Genomic DNA, 21,646 nt, shown 5'->3' on the forward strand with positions numbered 1-21,646 from the left:
ATAAATGTATATGTATCTAGGTAATGTACAAATATCTACACGCATATCATTAAGACCCAAAGGCATTCACTGGTAGATGCAGGGGACATACTTAAAATTCCTGATGGAATTTGGATACGTTAAGTGCAACATAAATGCTAACAGCATTGGGTGCTGGGAAAGTCTACATGTGTAGTTAAGAAGACCCCGAGCTGCACACTTTAATGCAATGTAAGTATATCCCATTATATACACATTTCTGCATCACTCTTAGTGCCTTTTTCTTGTATTAAAGCAAATAAAAACTCAAACAAGGAAGAACCAAAAAATTAAAGAGAATTTTATTCAGTTGTGTTTTACTCATGGACAATTATTGTCCAAAATCTGAAAATCTGATGGACACAGGAAAAATGTGACAGATACTTGGTATTAAAGGAATCTATTCTTTTGTGCCCATAACAGATGCAACATTAACATTGATTAAAAACAAAATTAACCTTGTCTGGGAGAAGCAGTCATTTCACTGCACAACCATAGAAATGATGGAGTTTCTTTTATCATCCCTAGGTCTAAAGATCGAACAGAAAATGGTGGCAAAAAAAAGTGATCGTGATGTACAAAATTTATGCAGCTCCAAAATATAACAGGCATCCTACTCTCTGTCATGACCCCCTATACTGGGCATTTCAGCTGTATCCTTCCACACTGCACATCAACATGCAGAGAGCAGGGAAGAATAATGTGCTGCTAGGGTTCTTGGGCAGTGCATACATATTTATGAGGGCTTAAGCCCTAAAATACTGGAAGTGTGCAAAAATATTAATAATGTTTCATAGTGCTGTAGATCTCTCAGAAAGAGTCTTTGCAAACAGTGGAAATGTTCAGTCTGAGGATTGCTTAGAGGTGAGAACTATGGAATCAGTATTGCTTTTATATATCCACTAGATGTCACAATCTAGTTTTTCCAGGACTCTCTCCAAGTGTTCAAGGTATTGCTGGTATTTTGCAGCTTACTCAGTACTGCATGTAGATGCTAATTTGTAGTGCCTCATACAGATGAGTTCAGAGCCTTTAAATTAAGCTCTTTTCGCCTGAAAGATAAAACAGATGTTGAAATATGCAGAAACGGAAAGCAAAGTCACATTCTATGTCCTATTTGTATGAGCACATTGAAGACAAGTAAACAATCCACTGAGAAGACCTCTGCGTTGTGAGACGCCTCAAAAAGCCCAACATGCTGTAGCTGGGACAGGTTTGTTTAAACAGTGTGTTTCTCAATAGACTGGTGAATTGTTTTTATGAACAGTAAGTAGAATGTGACTTTACCTGCAGCTTTTTTTATTTTGTTTAGTTCAAGAAATAAGGAAAATCATGCACATTTCCAAAGTAAAATAGTCGAAAAGTTTCTTTAGCAGCCGGTATAATATTTAAAGCATAAGGTCACATTAAATTTCATTTCTAGTATGATACACACTGGCCTGTTCTTCATGACTTGCTAAACTGATGTTGTCAATTTCTTTTTTTTCATTTCTAAGGGTTATTTTCTATTGGTTTCTAAAAGACTTACCTTCCTAACTGATCCTGAAAAAAAACCTGATGCTCTTTGAGGATAATTGTTATGGTTCATCTTTCTATACAATCCCTCTCCCATCCCATCTTACATTTGACTTCTAAACCATTGCCTGGTTGGTTAGTGCAACTGTGTGAAACTGAAAGTGGAGAACTAAATTAAAAAAAAATACAAACAAATGCTACTAAACATACTAAAAAACATTTTGTACCACTTTTCATAGCTAGTGCCTGAGGATAAAGTTAGAGAGTAACAGTTACCATGATTTTATCCAAGCTTTTTTAAATTTAGGATAACCCTATACAAGTATGGGATCTGTGTTATCCAGAAAGCTTGGAATGATGGAGAGGCCGCCTCCCACAGACTCCATTTTATCCAAACAATCCAAATGATTAAAAATTATTTCTTTTTTCTCTGTAATAATAAAACAGTATCTTATACTTCATCAAAATTAAGATATAATGAATCCTTATTGGAAGCAAAACCAGCCTTTTGGGTTTATTTAATGTTTACATGATTTTCTAGTAGACTTAAGGTATGAGGATCCAAATTACAAAAAGATCCCTCATCTGAAAAAAAACCTAGGTGCCGAGCACTCCTAATACTAGATCCCATGCCTGTACTCATTTCAGATAGCTCTTACACAAAGCAACGGGGGTAATGATTTTGATTGTACTAATGGTGTTTGTTCAGTAAGGAGTAAACCACTCTGTGTGCTATTACCTTTATGCATAGTGTAGTGTTGATGCACATAAACAATATAATCAAGTTAGAATAAAATGAAAGATAATAACAATAACACAATGACCACTCACCCCCAGCTGTCAAAACTAAACACTGTAATATGTCTGAAAGCGAGACAATCCCTTTGGCTACATCATTCTCATCAACCACAACCAGCCGGTGAACCTTAAGAGAAACAAAAATGAACAAGAGAGCAATGCACAATGTGAGTCTGCGCTGCTGTTCATGGGAAGCAGAGTAAACAGAAGAAACAGTAATCCAGAGCAATCATTGAATAGTTATTAACGTTTCTCTCTCAGTTGACATGACAAAATCAAAACAATTGAGCAGTTGCTCTTAGTTACTAAAACAAGGCAACATTTTGCCAGTTACTACATAACCCCTCAGGGACATTCTCAGACACTACATCTCAATCTATTTCTACACTGTTATGACTTTGGTCTGGTTTGCATAAAGCAATTAGACTACTGACATTGGCTTTTAGACTGCTCCAGTATGGCCTTAATTATAAACCATTAATACATAGTTACAGCTAAGCAAAAGCACTGTACATTGAAGTGTGACAGATCTAGAGACTATAAAAGGCAGCAGACATTGGTACTATTGTAGCACCATTCAGGTAAACATTTAGAAATAATACCTCTGCTTCTACTAGCCGGTTGATGATAGTTTCAAGCGTTTCATGCTGGTAACATTTCAGCACACCTTCGAAGTAATGGGAACGATGGCCCAGAGCTTTGGTCACTGTGATGTCAAGGTTATTGTACGTCTTCTCAGCCGCCAGATTCTAAGAAATCAAAAAGAAAGTATATATATATATATATATATATAATATATATATATATATATATATATATATATATTATAGTAGCCCGTATGAGTATGCACACCAGGGACAGGGGCACAACCCCTATGAGCATGTCAGAGAAACCTGGAATTATTTGGAATTATCCAATTTTTACAGAAAACATATTCAAATGGCTCCACCCCACACAATATATTCAGACACACATATATACCCTTGCTTTGCACATATTAAATAAAAGAGCACAAGAGGTACTCACAATGACATCAAACTTGGAATATATATCAACAACTCGTCCTATAATGGAAAAAAAAGACAATTACTGTCTGGTAACAATTGAGAACATTTGCTTTGAAACAAGAAGACTAGTTCAATACATCTGACTGGTTACTATATGAAATGGCAATGGTGTACTTTACCACGTGTGTTAGCAATCTCTAGTCTCTATAAATATAGTAAAGCTTGAATCCTGGATGTTACCTCAAGATAAAGCTTCTATCTGACATTACAGAAGCTGTGGCAAGGAGAGGCCATATAAAACAATTGCAGTTTGACGTGTATTACAAACTGCCATGCTAGCCAGGACTGCAGATAACCCAGAATATTTAAAAAGAACAAACAGGTAGAATGCTGGAAGATGCTCCTCTAAAACATAACTACAAATGTCCCAGAGAGGCTTATGGAGAATGGCAGCTGTGATGTAATATATATATATGTCCTCCAGGCAAATAGAAGGAAAGCAGAGAGGTAGCTGGAAACCAAAAGCATAATCAGTTACCAGGGAACTAGGAAGCAGAAGAATCCATTAGATGACACTCACTTAAGTGTTAAGCCTTATACGGTCATATGTTAATGAGGTAGGATACCCCTTCATACACCTTTGCGAGAGAATAAATAGAAAATGTATTCTGGTAATTCTTTTAATTTAAAAAATCAATATTTGCCTAATATATTGCCATTATAAAGCACTATTGGAAACTTGGTTATTCACTGAACTCATTCCCCACTCTCTCCCTATAAACTGAGTACTTTGTTCAAAGGAAGATAAAGAGCTCTGTATAAACAAACTCCTACATTTGATAAGGTAAAGCCATTGAAGTAAGGGACAAGGTGGACTGATAATTTGTTTTATCAGCTTTGCTTCTGCTTGGCAGAATCAGGAAGTCATTTCCTATTCTTTTTTAGTTCAGAAAATAACCACCATAGTTGTTTCTTAATTAAAATAGGCAAACAGTATTTTCAGCATAAACCCTATATATTGAGATTATGTTAAAAGGGGTGTATATGGCACCTTAGCATTTATACACAGTTACAAATTAAGGAGCAAGCACAGGCAGGGTGATTTTCTTAGGAACAGTAACATCAAAAAATGAATACAAATTTAATGCAGTGTTGTCCTGCACTGGTAAAACTGGTGTATTTGCTTCAGAAACACTACTATTGTTTATATAAATAAACTGCTGTGTAGCAATGGGGGCAGCCATTCAAAGGAGAAAAAGCTCAGGATACACAGCATATAAACTCTGTAGAACATAATGGTGTTATCTGTTATCCACTATTGAACCTGTGCCATATAGTCTTTTTTCAATTTCCACCATTGCTACACAGCAGCTTGTTTATATGAACTATAGTAGTGTTTCTGAAGCAAACACACCGGTTTTACCAGTGCAGAGCAACAATACACGATATTTTCATTACTTTGAAACACTTATTTTATGGTGTTACTGTTCCTTTAAGCAGAGAAAACATAATCTGGTACAGCCGTCTTGAGTTTCAAAAATTAGAATTTTTCTAGCCTAACTGCTCCAGGGATTAAGACACACTTCCTGGGATACTGGCATTTTCCTTTACAAATTATATTGTTCAATATTAAAATCACTTATTTATTGTACCCTATAGAGGAAGTGGAGAATGTTGAAATTAGTAAATTTATTGGAATATGTGTATATATATATATATATAAAGTTGTACCTCATGTCAACTACAAAGTGATAGGAGGAAATGACAGACTGTGCCTTGGCCCTGTCTCTGAAATCCTTCACTAACCTGAGTCATCCACAACTGGCAAAGCAGACACCCGCCGCTGCACAAAGATGCCCAAAGCAACATACACAGGAGTGTCTGGGCGAACAAGGGCAATATTTTCATAAGTGCCAATGCGCAGATCCTTTAGAGATTTGGTCACAAAACCAGGTTTCTCAAGTTCAGACATCTTCTCATCGACCAAAAGAAAAAAATAGAAAATAAGAAATGCTGATGAAATGAGGTCTTTAGGTAGAAGCCAAAGGAATAGTAGAAATAGAGCAAGACTTACAAAAAGCTTAAGGAATTTCAGGATTCGTTTGTGTGTCAGGATGTATAGAGTATTCCCTGAGTCAGGAGAGATGACAGGAAGACGGTGTATCCGGTTTTTTATCAGTGATGAGACTGCATCAAACAGACTGAGGACAAAAGGAAGAAAATTTCCAGTGCATTATTTCCTGTGACAGTCTTATTGCATACGGAATAGTTAATATGAATCATTTATAGTATTCTCTCCGTCCATGGGCCATCCTAGCACCAGTGTTTTGGGTAAATAATGACAAAAAATGCCATATATTATACATGAAGAATAAGGACAGAAGAAAGACCAAAAAAAGAATTCACAGCACATTACTCTGGCTCTCAACAAGTTAACTCAGTTCCTACCTTGCACTGGGTGAAATGCTAACCAGAGGCTTAAAGGAATCCTGCAAGTAGAGCTCTAAAGGAAAAAGAAATATTCCACATCAGAAAATTAACTAAACTATTTCCTGGGCAAATATATATTTGTACAATTAAATTTCAAGCACAAAAGGAAGTCAATCACTTGCTGTTATACAATACATTGGCATATATCCTGCATTTACAAAAGGCTGACTGGGCCAGACACCCAACTTAACTTAATGAAAGAGTATTTTGGTGGTGTCCTTACCCCTAACCATCGCATTGTATCATGCTGTGATCCTTCCTGTATGTCATAATTTGTGTCCTTTGTGTCCAAAGTTTAAGTACCACAACATTGGCAATTTGCGGTTTATATCTGAACGGCTCTGTCACTGTGCGTCTGCTCTGCAAGTGTATTATGCAAAAATCCTGTGTCTTACACAGAACTACTGATCTGTTTGTGGGAAATATGTGGATATCCCTTTCCATGTACTGTATTTCTGGCCTGTTAATGCCCACAATCCACACTGATGTACTGTGATGCTGGTCTGTCTGAAGGTAATAAACACATAGCATTTGTTGTGTGTCTTCCCCATTGTGGAATTATCTTATTACATTTTGGGTGACTTTCATATTTGGTTTATCCCCACTGTGTAGTAGTCCTGCAGGACATTAGCCCTCCATACTTATTTTCCCACAGTTGATAACCCTATTTCAATTATTTGTATCACCTGAAGAAAATACCTCCCCAGCATGACACTAAAAAACAGCATTGCTCATATCTATGTGTTAATATCCAGACTCACCTCTCCAGGTCTCAATTTTATGTTCCTCCAGCTCATAAATCTGCACCTGATTTAAAGATGAAAAGAAATTCAACATTCCACCTTAAATTCCTACACAAAGGTAGAACAGAAGTTTCCTTCCAAAGCATGCAATGTACAATAGTAAACATGTAATATAAAGCTCAATGTAAAACTGACATGGCAGTTTCTTTAATAAGTTCAATACATATTTACCATATATTAATGTAAGTATAATATATCCTAAAATGCATATAATCTATGATGCCCAAAAAACAGATATGACTAGATACACCTTTTTTACTCACCATGGATGACTTGTAGTAGCGATGGAGAATATTGATGAAGTCAGTTATGGTTAGCATGCCTGTAATTAGGATAATAAAGAGACAAATGGACAGTTTAAGGCAAGAATGCTGATCAAATGGTGATCAGATTATCAACAAATTATAAAATAACTGATGTCACATTTCATTTGAGGTAATACCATTTTCTTGGTACTTTAAATGTGTATCCAAAGAAGCTGCCCATCTATAAGGTATATATTTATTTGAAAAGATTCATATTTCTGAGACTGTAGTATTCCTATAAAGGAGAAGGAAAACTACCAAGGCAGTTTATTGCCAATAGATTAGCCACAACACTGCAAGCTAGAACACCATTTTTATTCTTTAGACACAATTCTAGACACCGTCTCTGTTTGTTTAGGGCAGCAGCTGCCATATTAGCTTGCTGTGACATCACTTCCTGCCAGAGTCTCTCCCTGCTGACTCATAGCTGTGAGCTCAGATTACAGCAGGGAGGGGAGGAGGAGCAAACTGAGCATGCTCAAGCCCAAGCCCTGGTGGTTTAAGCTGAAAACAGGAAGTCTGATACAGAAGTCCATGTGTACACAATAGAAGGAAAGAAATGTGGTGGACAGAGGACTCAGAGAAGAATTACTTTGAGGGTTTACTGGTGTATTCATATAGAACTTTCTGATAAAGCTTAGTTTTAACATTTCCTTCTCCTTTGACAAAAACATGCTTACACTAAACACTGCAAATAAAATTCACCATTCCAAGTCTACACATTTATAAAGCCTTTAAATAGATTAAATAGATTCTGATAAATCATTTTTGATTCTCTGTATGGCAGAATTTCTGCCGGTTTGTTCAAGTGACCAGTAAAAAAAAAAAATGACCGCACACACACTTATGAAAACAAAGTCTTTTGAATGCCTTTATTAAGCAATTGGGGGCAATAGCAATACTTAATAAAATGGTATTTTTAAAAAACAGGCCAAGTTCCTTGTTGGCTACTTGTAGGAGAACAGGATGCTAGAGAACAATGGAGGTCTTTGTGCAAAGAAGAGTGAGCTAAAAATTTATAGATGGTAGAGAATATCCAAGAACAATTAATGATATGCAAACCTTCATTACATGAATGTAAAATTGCTCAGTGTGCTTTTCTAAGCTATTAGCAGCATTGAACTTTGTAACTACGGTGCCACTGCTAGTCAGTTCCTCCGACAGCATCGTCAGAAAGAGAGAGTTTAGAAGAAAAGAAACAGAGACATGTTCTTATGTTGCTTTGCTTAGGAAAGAGATGGGAAATGTCATCTGAGGATTTCAGATTTTTTTCTCTGAGCGAAGCAACATCAGAAAAGTTGTCTGTTTTCCTTCTGAACAATCTCTATGACGGTTAGAGGAACTGGCCAGTAGGTGGCGCTGTTTAGCTTTGAAACAACAACAACATAATAAATGTAAATTTAAATAACCTGAGCAATTTTACATTTATTTTGCTAAATGCAAAAATTATATAAAATAAGTTTTATTTGTAGGAATTACAGTTGCACAAATTAAATCCAACATGTCATTTTTCTTGGTCAAGTACACAAATAAAAGTGGCCACTTAGTTAATGTGGAAGTAATGTGAACAAAAAAAAAACAAGTCATTTTCTTCTGCTGGTCAAAGGATACTGTAGTTCCAAAAAAGAGACAACTTAGTAAATATGTTAGTATATTCAGGTCTCATTCTAACATAATTATTTTATCAGACGCTTACCTACAAAGCCTTGCATTTTGCTATCCCAGAGTGGTGCAGCTCTTACCCCATTAGTTACTAGAGCGAAGAATGCTTTCTTCACCTGAAAATTGAATATATTTGAATAATTAAATAATCTAAAGAATGAAGGCCTTTTTTTTAATTCACGCTTCCCCCCCCCCCTTTCCTTTGCGGTCAGAAATTTCAGGGTCCCTCTTAGCTTATTACAGATACAGGGATATAATCTATTATCCAGAATGCTTGGTACCTGAGGTCTTCCAGATAAGGGATATTTCTATAATTTGGATCGCTATATAGTAGGTCTGCAGAAAATATTTGAGCATGTAATATCCTGAAAAGTAATGTTTTGCAACTAATATGGATTCATGCAGCCTAGCTGGGATCAAGAACAACGTACTGCTTATTACATACCAAACAGTTTGAAAATAAAAATAGAGACAAAAAAGCTGGTGCGTGTAGCATAGCGATTTTTTTTGACCAAGCCCATTTTTGTGGTCACACCCCCTAATTACGTGTTAATTTTACAAAATTTGGCAGGTTATGAAAGTTTGAACATATTTCTGTGTTTTTTTTCAGTTATTACAGTTTTGCTAATGAAGGTGAATTGCCCTGTGAGTCTAACTTCTCCCAAGGGACCTGTTATCTTATATTGTTACAATTACTTATTTGCTTATTTTGAAATTGTTACAAAAGTATCTTATCTGCTGCTGTGGCTGTTCCTGGCTCTCTGCCAAAAGCTAATTCAGTTAGAAACTTTGTTTCTCTTTCTCACCTGCAGGGAAGTATCAAAAACAACAAGCTTTGAGCTGATGGGAATAAGATCATAGCATTTGTGATTCTTCATGAACCTCGTGTAAACTCCACTTTCTGATTCCAGAACTATGTATGAAATAGAAAACATAAATATGAGCCGCGAGTAGAAGAGTTTTCATGGCTGACAGCCACTTCTTAGTTTCTGTATTTTCTAATACAAAACCTACTTACCATCTGAAGCAGGCTCACATTTCTCCTGCATGTTAGTTTCGATCATAACGGAACCCTACAGCATAAAGAAATATCAACATACAGGATGATTTATAAATATTAAAAGACCACAGAAACGTTACTGTACTTTTTACTTTACTGGCACTATTGATTGTATATTGTGATTTTTTATTTTTAAACCTTTATCATTTAATTGTAAATTTAAACAAAATGTGAATTAAATAAAATTATAAGATTATATTAAAAGGAGAAGGAAAAATAAACTTTTACTTCTTGTGGAGTAAAAAACATCGGATGGGTGTTTTTTTTTAACATGTAAGAACACATATATTGCATGTACATGGTTTTTTAAAGCAACTAACAGTGTTTTTGTGCCAAATGCAATCCTGAATTCTACTGTTTTTGAACATGTGTCAAGCACAAAAAAATGAAGAATTTTTCATTTAAAAACTGCTGTAAAACTTGACTGCAATAATATACATGAGTACAAATATACAGAATGAAATCAATTGACTGATGTGTTTAGGTAGCTCTCAGCAATCTGTCTCTCTACATGAAGAAGTTGGAGTCTCATAGAGTCCTGCATCAGGTCAGGTATCCGTGTATACCAAAAAACTGGTCAAGTTTTGAGCATGAAGTCCTCAATTGCCTGTGTGTGTGTGTCCCGCCTTCCCCAGTTAAAGGGGACCTGTCACCCTAAGAAATAATTCCAAATCCTATATTATGCTATTAGTCAAGCAAAACAAACTGTATTTACACTATATAAATTATTTTAATCTTGTTTCTTTGAGTTTTAGAATTCACAATCAGGTCGCAGCCATTTTGTAAACACTTATTAAAGAAAGCTTTGCATTTTTCCAAAATTTTGTTCATGCACCAGAATGGAGGACCTGATGCGCATGCCCATGCACCGGCTACAAAATTAGATGGTAAGGAAGGAAAGAGAATGTGGGGAGTGCAGTGACATCTATGAAGTGCAGAAGGGAAAGTAATTACTTGCCCCGCCTCTATGCCTGAAGCATAGAGGAGGGGCAGGCAATATATGATTGACAGCTGAGATTTATTAAATGCGTTTATAACCGGTATTGATGTTTTAATTAAAAAAATAATGTGGATTTCATGTTCAGTTTGAAAAGGACTTTTATTATACAGCTTTTTATGTCTGGGTGACAGGTCCACTTTAAAAGATTTTTTCCCCCTGACCTAGTTGATCAGGCTCCAGAGTCATGTCACATCAGTTTTGTGGGTCTGGTTGCAGTCTGCCCAACTGGACCTGTGTAGGACTCTAGCACCTGGCCTAGTCAGCTTGTTCCCCAATACAATCCTCACCAGGAAAAGTGGTTAGAAAATAATATTATATGGAAAATACACTATATGCCAAAAAGCATCCGGACACCCACTTTTACTTTGTGTATTTAAACCACAACAACTACAGACACAGGTGGTCAATTAAGCACATAACCATGTAGGCTTCAGAAAGAAATACTGGCTGCAGAATGGGTCGTATTCATGGGCTCAGTGACTTTCAACAAAGCTCCACAATGATCCACAAACTAGTGGGAAGATGTCAGCATTGATAAGCTTTTTAAATCTGGCTCAGAGTAAGGCAAATGCTAAGCGTCATGGTCCAGAAAAGTGGGGGAAGGAGTAGGGGTGGAGTGAGATGAACAAGCAGAAGGATCACTGGTATTTACAATGGAAACAATTTTTTTTATTTAGCAAAGAATAGATATATCATAAAATTCCCATGACCAACCAATCAATGCCACTGAAAATCGTAGAATTTTAGAAAAGACTAGCAAAAATATCCCATTCATTCAACAAGTAAATAACATTTAAAATTATTTCAGTGCACAGGATTCAAAACAGTTGCACAAATGAAAATATATTAGTGATTCAATATCGAAGCAAATTGTTGTCTTATGTATAAAAATATCAATAAAAAGATGGAGCGGAACCTCTGACAATACTGTGGGAGAAGAACTAGCAATATTGGGGCTTATTTATCAACAAGCTCAGGCCCGGATTTGTGGAAAGGCCACCTAGGCCCAGGCCTAGGGGGGCGGCATGCTGCCCAACCACACCCACATTGGTTCAAAAACATAGGGGATGCGCTGGACAGCGCCGATTCTAATTAATGCGCTGCCTGAGGCGGTTCTTTCAATGCCGCCCCCCCTTGCCGGCAGGAACACTATTGCGAAGAGCGCAATTGCGCTCTCTCGCAATAGTAAAGCCGAATTTCCGGTTAAAAAAACGGAAATTCAGCTCTTAAAGTTTCCAGGAGCAGCTTTTTCCCGCCCCTGGATACCTCTCTGGTGTTGCCGCCTGAGGCGAGTTTCTCAACTCGCCTTATTGGCGGCGCGCCCCAGTCGCTGGAGATACAATAATTTTTTTAATTTCCCGTGTGCCAATCCCCATTTCTCTAGTCCAGATGATGAATGTTTGCACGAATAAAGGGGAGGGGACAGGGGCAACGAATGGCAGTGGGCCTAGGGGCGCCCACTATGTAAATCCGGCCCTGAACAAGCTACCCATGGCAATCATTCAAATATTTGTTTTCAGTGTTCTACCTTCAGCTGGCTGGGAAAAAGCTAATCACCGATTAGTTGCTTTGGACTGCTACCCAGAGTTAATAAATGACCCACTGTATGTATGTGTGTATGTATAACTTTATTTTTAAAGCGCTGTTATGGAGCCGCAGTGCTGTATAGTGCATAAAAGTACAATATATATAAAAGTATATATGGGGGTGACAAATCACATAATAAATATATACAGAATCATAGGACAAAGATCTTAAGGGCTATGTGGTAAGAGACATAGTGTGACGGAGGTCCCTGCCCCGCAGAGCTTACAGTCTAAGTGGATGGGAGGCTAACATACAGGTACAAATTGGGGATAAAAAAGTGCACAAGGTAAGGCATAGTCAGTAGGGACAGTGTTCTAGTGGTCCAAAAGGTAGACGTTTTTTCTTGAAGAGATTAAGAGAGGATTCCTTACAGAGGAATTCAGGGATGGAATTCCAGAGGTAAGGAGCAGCACAATAGAAGGGTTTGAGACAAGTGGTGGCAGTGGATGTGGATGGTGTGAAGAGATTGTGGCTCTGAGAAGAGCGGAGAAGACGACCAGGAACGTATAGTGAGACAAGAGAAGAAATGTAGTGAGGAGCTGAAGGGCTTTGAATGTCTGTCTTTCAGTTGGAAGGTGACGTTGGTAGAAGAACTGATACTTATGTATTGAAGAGGGGAGCTTGTATTATCTTATTGCAGGGACTGAATGAAAGCAAATGCTGTATAACAGGCTTTGAGTATGCAAACTTAATTTAATAAGTGCAGGCTAGGAACTCAATTTGCTATGTTTTTACCCACAGAACAGTGTTTATCCTAACAATTACATAGCATTGGATGGAAAGTTGTGTTTTGTGTGTCAGTATGGACCTTGGGCAGGTGGGTTGCAGACATTGTTATAGGGACCAGGGGATAAAATACACAGCTGTCAGGGCCAATTTAAAGTGAAGGTATACACAATAAACTGAACACACGCTATTTTCACTGAATTGATGTTGAACACGATTGTATACTGCCCCTTTAAATTAAATGTACACCCTATATTCCAGACACTGATCAGGGATACACTTGAATAACAGAGTTGGATTAGAGTGAGGAGCACACTGTTAAGCGTTTGAAGCATGACACTAACACTGTGCCCTAATACATATCAAATTAGCAGCCTTGATTAAGAAGGTTAAGAATTGAACTTTACTTTTAGAGGGATATTCTCATCTGTTGGTCATTAGTGTTCATTTTCTCTGCCTCAAATAAGTGGTTATTTCCCCCAGATTCTTAAGATGGTCACAGATCAGTTTGGAGATAAGGCTCCTGTCACTTCTGGACAGGCTAATGATCTCCTATATTGAGCAACGAGCGGCATCAACAGACTGCTGGCACAATCGATTGTATTCACACAGGGAACTGCCAAAATGGCCTCTCCAGGTTGCCCCACTCAGGACAAAGGAAGTGTAACTTTTACATTACATAACTATATTTCTCTGTATATGGTCAACTTTAATCCATCACAGGGCTCTCTATCCATCAGTGCCATGGTGCACTTTAACCCTTTAAGTGCCACAGAACGTAGAATCTACGTTCTGTGGATCAAAGGACCAAAGTGCCACAGATCGTAGATTCTACGTTCTGCAGCACTTCCGGGTTTGCGAGCGGAGGAGCGGCTGTTAGAGCCGCTCGCTCCGCTCCTTCACGATCCCCTGCCCCTAGACAACCAGCAGAGCAGGGGATCGTGTGGCCCCTGGGGCGCGATCGCCCAGGGGCCCCAAAGCAGCAGCAGGGACGCGTTTCCTATGCGTCCTGCTGCTGCCTGCGCTGCACTTCCGCCCAGCTCCGCCCCCACATGGCTGATGACCGTTGGAGCTGCAGATCTGCTGCGTGGAGCCCTCTCTCATGGATCTGATGCATCTACCCCAGGTAAGTGTAACATTTACACACACAAAAACACACAAACACACCAACACACACTTATTACAGTAATATACACTTACATTCACACTTACACACACTCACACATAGATTTTTGGGGATTGGGGGGGTCACACACACTCACAGCACCCATGTACACTTGCACACGCGCAAATAACATGCAATTTACCCGTTGTGCACACGCATATGTACATATATGGCTTTGTGGCTTTTTTTTTTTTTTCTTATCGCATCGTCTCTTTTTGGGCTAAAAAAAATGTTTTATTGCCGTTCCGAATAGCGTATTCGCTAACCGTACTGTGCAATAGCATTTGTATGTTATTTTGGTGGTTATATTGCAATTTTGGGTATTTTGGTGCATTTTTAGCCATTTTATTGAATTTTTAGCCATTTTATTGCATTTTCAGCTCTGCATTTGTGTTGTTCACTTGTTTCTGTCCGTATAATCGATTTGGCCCAGCTAAAATATTCAAACGGTAATTCTGGTGGCCGATTACACTAGTGTGAAAAAAAAAAGCATTGATTTTTGTGGTTTTATTAGTTTTTGGTGATTTATTTGCATTTCACACTGTTCTGTGTTATTTTGTTTTGCCTATGTAAATTTTATCTACTATATATCCATTTATGGGTCTCTGTGCGCCACATAGTTTGGTATATCTATGCATATTGGGCATCAAAGTGTTCAGTAGACCCCTGTCGTTCATATTTAGGATGTTTTATGCTGATACGTTACGAAATGTGGGGCATATAATGGGGTAAAATAAAGCTTTGTGACGATTTTCAGAAATTTGATAAAAACCGTTATGTTCAGCATTGCTTTGCAGTTTGGCAGTTTGCAGTAGAAACACTTATTTACCCATTTTGGATTCGTCAGAATGTGTACTTTCTGAAAATATATGGTTTTCTGGGGTCTCTGTACTGTTAGGGGGGTCTAATGTCGCATATTACACACACCAGGTGCTTATATTGCAGCAGCCATTGCGTCAGCTGTGAAAATGTCTATACATATTGTCATTTGGGGGTCTCTGTGCGCCACATAGTTTGGTATATCTATGCATATTGGGCATCAAAGTGTTCAGTAGACCCCTGGCGCTCATATTTAGGATGTTTTATGCTGATAAGCTACGAAATGTGGGGCATATAATGGGGTAAAATTCAAGCTTTGTGACGATTTTCAGAAATTTGATAAAAACCGTTATGTTCAGCATTGCTTTGCAGTTTGGCAGTTTGCAGTAGAAACACTTATTTACCCATATTGGATTCGTCAAAATGTGTACTTTCTGAAAATATATGGTTTTCTGGGGTCTCTGTGCTGTTAGGTGGTCTAATGTCGCATAATACACACACCAGGTGCTTATATTGCAGCAGCCAGCGCGCGTCAGCCGTGAAAATGTATACACTATTGTCATTTGGGGGTCTCTGTGCGCCACATAGTTTGGTATATCTATGCATATTGGGCATCAAAGTGTTTAGTAGACCCCTGGCGTTCATATTCAGGATGTTTTATGCTGATAAGTTACGAAATGTGGGGCATATAATGGGGTAAAATTCAAGCTTTGTGACGATTTTCAGAAATTTGATAAAAACCGTTATGTTCAGCATTGCTTTGCAGTTTGGCAGTTTGCAGTAGAAACACTTATTTACCCATATTGGATTCGTCAGAATGTGTACTTTCTGAAAATATATGGTTTTCTGGGGTCTCTGTACTGTTAGGTGGTCTAATGTCGCATAATACACACACACCGGGTGGTTATATTGCTGCAGCCAGCGTGTCAGCCGTGAAAATGTCTATACATATTGTCATTTGGGGGTCTCTGTGCGCCACATAGTTTGGTATATCTATGCATTTTGGGCATCAAAGTGTTCAGTAGACCCCTGGCGCTCATATTTAGGATGTTTTATGCTGATAAGTTACGAAATGTGGGGCATATAATTGGATAAAATTCAAGCTTTGTGACGATTTTCAGAAATTTGATAAAAACTGTTACGTTCAGCATTGCTTTGCAGTTTGACAGTTTGCAGTAGGAACACATATTTACCCATATTCGATTCGTCAGAATGTATACTTTCTGAAAATATATGGTTTTCTGGGGTCTCTGTACTGTTAGGGGGGTCTAATGTCGCATATTACACACACCGGGTGCTTATATTGCAGCAGCCAGCGCGCGTCAGCCGTGAAAATGTATACACTATTGTCATTTGGGGGTCTCTGTGCGCCACATAGTTTGGTATATCTATGCATATTGGGCATCAAAGTGTTCAGTAGACCCCTGGCGTTCATATTCAGGATGATTTATGCTGATAAGTTACGAAATGTGGGGCATATAATGGGGTAAAATTCAAGCTTTGTGACGATTTTCAGAAATTTGATAAAAACCGTTACGTTCAGCATTGCTTTGCAGTTTGACAGTTTGCAGTAGGAACACATATTTACCCATATTGGATTCGTCAGAATGTGTACTTTCCGAAAATATATGGTTTTCTGGGGTCTCTGTACTGTTAGGGGGGTCTAATGTCGCATATTACACACACCGGGTGCTTATATTGCAGCAGCCAGCGCGCGTCAGCCGTGAAAATGTATACACTATTGTCATTTGGGGGTCTCTGTGCGCCACATAGTTTGGTATATCTATGCATATTGGGCATCAAAGTGTTTAGTAGACCCCTGGCGTTCATATTCAGGATGTTTTAGGCTGATAAGTTACGAAATGTGGGGCATATAATGGGGTAAAATTCAAGCTTTGTGACGATTTTCAGAAATTTGATAAAAACCGTTATGTTCAGCATTGCTTTGCAGTTTGGCAGTTTGCAGTAGAAACGCTTATTTACCCATATTGGATTCGTCAGAATGTGTACTTACTGAAAATATATGGTTTTCTGGGGTCTCTGTACTGTTAGGGGGGTCTAATGTCGCATAATACACACACTGGGTGGTTATATTGCAGCAGCCAGCGCGTCAGCCGTGAAAATGTCTATACATATTGTCATTTGGGGGTCTCTGTGCCCCACATAGTTTGGTATATCTATGCACATTGGGCATCAAACTGTTTAGTAGACCCCTATGTTTATATTTAGGATGCTTTATGCTGGTAATGATACATGGACAATACGATGCTGGAAAGTTGAAGCTTTGAGGCAATTTTCAGAATATTTTACCAAAACCGCCAAATTTGGCAAAGCCTTGCGACTCAGTAGTTTGGGGCAGAAAGGCATGGGTACCCATTTTAGATTCTGTATAATGTGTACTTTCCAAAGATATATGGGTTTGGGGGGTAAACATATATTTCTGTGTTTTTACCCCACAAAAATGCAGTCAATGTGTTGATTTTTCATTAGCTGAAGTTACCCACAGGACTATTTGTATGCGCTAACTTCATTTTGGGGCCTCTAACTGCCATATACTTTGGTAAACCTATGCACAGTGGGCACCAAACTGTTTGGAGGACCCCTGGCAATCATATTTAGGGTGTTTTTTTTTGGTGCGTAACGATACATGGGTGATATGGTGCTGAGAAGATGAAGCTTTGAGGCAATTTTCAGATATTTCACCAAAACCGACAATTGTGGGAAAGCCTTGCGACTCAGTAGTTTCGAGCAGAAAGGCATGGGTACCCATTTTAGATTCTGTAGAATGTGTACTTTCCAAAAATATATGGGTTTGGGGGGTAAACATATATTTCTGTGTTTTTACCCCACAAAAATGCAGTCAATGTGTTGATTTTTCATTAGATGAAGTTACCCACAGGACTATTTGTATGCGCTAACTTCATTTTGAGGCCTCTAACTGCCAGATACTTTGGTAAACCTATGAACAATGGCCACCAAACTGTTTGGAGGAACCCTGGCAATCATATTTAGGGTGCTTTTTCTTGGTGCGTAACGATACATGGGTGATATGGGGCTGAGAAGTTGAAGCTTTGAGGCAATTTTCAGATATTTCACCAAAACCGACAATTTTGGGAAAGCCTTGCGACTCAGTAGTTTGGAGCAGAAAGGCATGGGTACCCATTTTAGATTCTGTAGAATGTGTTCTTTCCAAAAATATATGGGTTTGGGGGGTAAACATATATTTCTGTGTTTTTACCCCACAAAAAATGCAGTCAATGTTTTGATTTCTCAGTAGCTGAAGTAAAGTCCTGAACAATTTGGATGCGCTAACTTCATATTTGTGTCTCTAAATGCCAGATACTTTGGTAAACCTATGCATAATGGGTATCAAACTGTTCAGTGGACCCCTGGCAATCATATTTCAGGTGCTTTTTCTTGGTACGTAATATAGTTTGGGATATGCGGAGCAGCAAAATAAAACCTTTGAAATGATTTTTCAAAATTTTGAATTTTATTTTGAAAAACCGCTATCTTCAGACAAGCTTTTATGTTTGGTAGTTGGGAGTAGAGAGACATAGTTACCCATTTTGTAATCGGCAGAATGTGTACTTTTCAAAAATGTATGGTTTTCTGGGGTAAACCTATGGTTTCAGGATTTTTTGCCTTGGAATCTAAAGCATGCCGTTTTCTGCCTTAGTGCTTTCAAAATTCAGTAATATACTGCCGGGAGTTTTTGCTGTACAGAAATCCTAAATCTCCCTAAAACTATACATATCTGGTATTGGCACGTTCGAGAGACATAAGGCTTTCCAAATACGTTGGATTTTCATCTGTAAAATGAAATATTTTTCTGGTATAAATTGATATACGATGAAAAATGGTAATTTTTCATTTTTTTTTGTTATTTAGCACTATAAATTTTTTTGCACAGGTGGAAATACATGAAAACTCAGGCAGATTTAGAAAGCTCAGTTTCTACAGAAAAAAACAATGTATAATTTTCCTAGGTAAACTATAGGTTTCCCCTCAGAAAATGCCCCTAAAGTGAGAGAGCACAAAATGCTTAAAAACGGCTGGCATTTCGCGTAACCAAAATGTGAAATTCTGCTGGCACTTAAAGGGTTAAATAAAAATATTACAGATCTTTGCATTAGTCCAGTGTGTACACTTTGCCACATTCAAGAAATGAATTGCTTCTTTAAAGATCAGCATGTTCAACTAGAGAAAACAAATCCTCTGTCATACAGGGTTGGCTGCCCAATAATCTCACTGCTTTCAAGACACAAAATTACACCAAATATAAAAAAAGCATGAATGCAAACAGGTCTGGACTGAGAGTCAAAATAGGCCCTGGCATTTCAAGTACACAGAGGCCCAAACAGCCCCCACAAGCCCAATAAATAGTGACACTGGCAGGAGCCATTTTGTGGACACATTTCTTAAGGCAAACTTTGCATCATGGAAAGATCTTGTTTATGTACATGAATGGGGCAGCCGATGTCTATGCCCAAGCACTGGCTACACAATTAGATGGTGAACAGGAAGGGGGAATGTGGGGAGGGCTGTAAAATTTAGGAAGTGCAGAATGGAAAGTGAAAATAATAGTATGCCCCGCCTCTATGCCTCCGGTATTATATGATTGACAGCTGAGACTTTCAAACGATTTTATAACAGGAATGGATGTTTTAATAAAAAAAAAAAAATTGGGCTTCATGTTTGCAAAGGACTTTTATTATACAGCTTTTTATATCTGGGTGACATGTCCACTTTAAGTGGCTAGAAGCAGGGCCACCATCAGGGGAGGACAAGTGGCCCGGACATGAAGGGGGGGCCTGGCAGTGCTGCACTTTTGAAAGAGCCGGGCCCCCCTTGCGAGCCCCGAAGCTTGGCGGCCATTTTTGAAGTCCCGAACAGCCGAAATGCGGAAGTGCCGAAAAGCCGAAGCCCCAAAAAGACCCAAAGTCATGAAAACAGCCAAAGCCGAAGTCCCAAAGTGGCGAAAAGACCCGAAGTCACGAAAACAGCTGAAATTGAAGTCCTGAAGCCTGGCACCAATGTTTTCTTAAAAAATATTCTTTGGGGCCCCAATTTTTTTTTTACTTGTAAGGGGGGCCCTGGCACCAATGCTTTTTTAAAAAAAAAAAAAAAAAAAAAAAAAAAAAAAAAAAAAAACTTATGGGAGGCCCTGGCGCCAATGTTTTTTTTTTTTTAACTTTAAGGGGGCCCTGACCATCAATAGCTTTTTAGAACTTTTGTGTGGGGGGGTTACTTTTTTAGCGCTGATGTCTGTGTGGTCTTTTAACTGTGATGTGGAGTGGGTGGGATCTGGGGTGGGGTGGGGTTTGGGCGACAGGGTGGGCTTGGCCCAGGGGGCCCCGAAAATTTTGTTATACGGGGACAAATGATTTTTAATGGTGGCCCTGGCTAGAAGTGTAGAGTTGGTAAAGGGAAGGTTGTCGGGAATATATTAAGAAAACAGGATTTCCTTTTTTTTTTTTTTTTTTTTAAATTGGTGTAAAAATCTACCACAGAAGTAAAAACAGGAAAAAGGAAACAGCTGGACAGAGGGTAATGCAATGTAAACAAAGGATTCCATGAAACAAAAGGGCAGCAGCAGCAGGATAGTTGTGCAACACGACTGCTCATCATTGCAGCACATGCAGGTAAAAGTGTTTCTTGTGGAATAAAAAGGTAAAGGCATTTTACAAAAGCATCAACAGTAAAACTGATGAAAGGACATACAGGAAGCCTATAGTTGTGCCTAAGGACACATGGTGTTTTGGTCCCTGGCTGCTGATAATGTATGGAAGATTTAAAGAGCATTTCTTTTCTTTCAGTAGTAATTAGCCTTCCGACTTGTCACCTAAGTAACTAAAGATAAACAGTTCATAAAGAAACGCACATAAGTCTTTCTATGAACTTCTCGCCCATCTAAACTAGGAATCCATCGATCAGACAAGCGAGTAGATAAGGCTCCAGGTCTAGCGTCTGCTCATAGCGCTGGCTGGCATTGCGGAAGCTTGCTACAGGAATAACGCGGCAGGCATCAAGGCTGTGCGCAGCGACGTTAGAGCCGTAATGTTACATCTGAAGTAGGCTTTAAAAGCACGACGTGAGACAGAGCGTTAACAAACCTGCGTCTACGTCTATTTAACGCTATACATGCTCTAACTTTCATGCCTCTTACCGGTTCCATGGCGCCCTCCTCATCCGTGACTAAAATTGAAACCATTTCCGCCCTTTTTGTACGTGTGCTTCCGCCCACAAGTTCCTCAAGCTTACAGAGGAAATGCAATCATTTTCTTCACTGGGTTGCCTCGGGAACCATCTTTATTAGGGGCAACTCGTAACTTTCCTTACCGTGCTGCAGGCTATAAGTATATTTATACACAGCCCGAACCAGAAGCAGTGCTGCCAAGTGGTCTAAATTTTAAAAACCAGTAATTAAAAAAAAAAAAAAAAAACTATTTCAAAAGTAGTCCCATTTTCATCCATTTCCACTGTGAAAAAAATTGGCCATGCCAGGGGGTTGTTCACCTTTAAATTCAGTAACATGTAGAGCGAAAAACCTATTTCAAAAGTAGTCCCAAAACATAAGATAGGGTCAGTGACTCCCATATGAAAGCTGGAATGAGTCAGATGGTGCTTAATAATTTTAAAACTATAAAAAAAAAATAATTGGCTATTGTGTGAATGCTAAAAGTTAAAG

At 38.5% G+C, this 21,646-nt stretch overlaps 1 protein-coding gene across 2 annotated transcripts; it reads right to left on the minus strand.

The window, feature by feature from the left end:
• Positions 1 to 304: 304 nt before the first annotated feature.
• On the minus strand, positions 305 to 21,228 carry prkag1.L (protein kinase, AMP-activated, gamma 1 non-catalytic subunit L homeolog). Of its 2 annotated transcripts, XR_001934290.2 has the most exons (14): positions 21,125 to 21,228; positions 9,617 to 9,671; positions 9,405 to 9,511; positions 8,633 to 8,714; positions 6,895 to 6,953; positions 6,590 to 6,635; positions 5,787 to 5,841; positions 5,413 to 5,539; positions 5,145 to 5,310; positions 3,358 to 3,395; positions 2,934 to 3,080; positions 2,365 to 2,458; positions 1,547 to 1,688; positions 729 to 1,070 (listed from the first exon to the last, which is right to left on the minus strand). XR_001934290.2 is itself a non-coding variant. In NM_001092499.1 (13 exon segments), coding segments are annotated over 13 exon segments (1,005 nt in total). In that variant the 5' UTR covers positions 21,134 to 21,140; the 3' UTR covers positions 305 to 1,050.
• Positions 21,229 to 21,646: the final 418 nt, after the last annotated feature.

This window comes from Xenopus laevis, chromosome 2L, assembly GCF_017654675.1.
Source record: "Xenopus laevis strain J_2021 chromosome 2L, Xenopus_laevis_v10.1, whole genome shotgun sequence".
NCBI lineage: Eukaryota > Metazoa > Chordata > Amphibia > Anura > Pipidae > Xenopus > Xenopus laevis.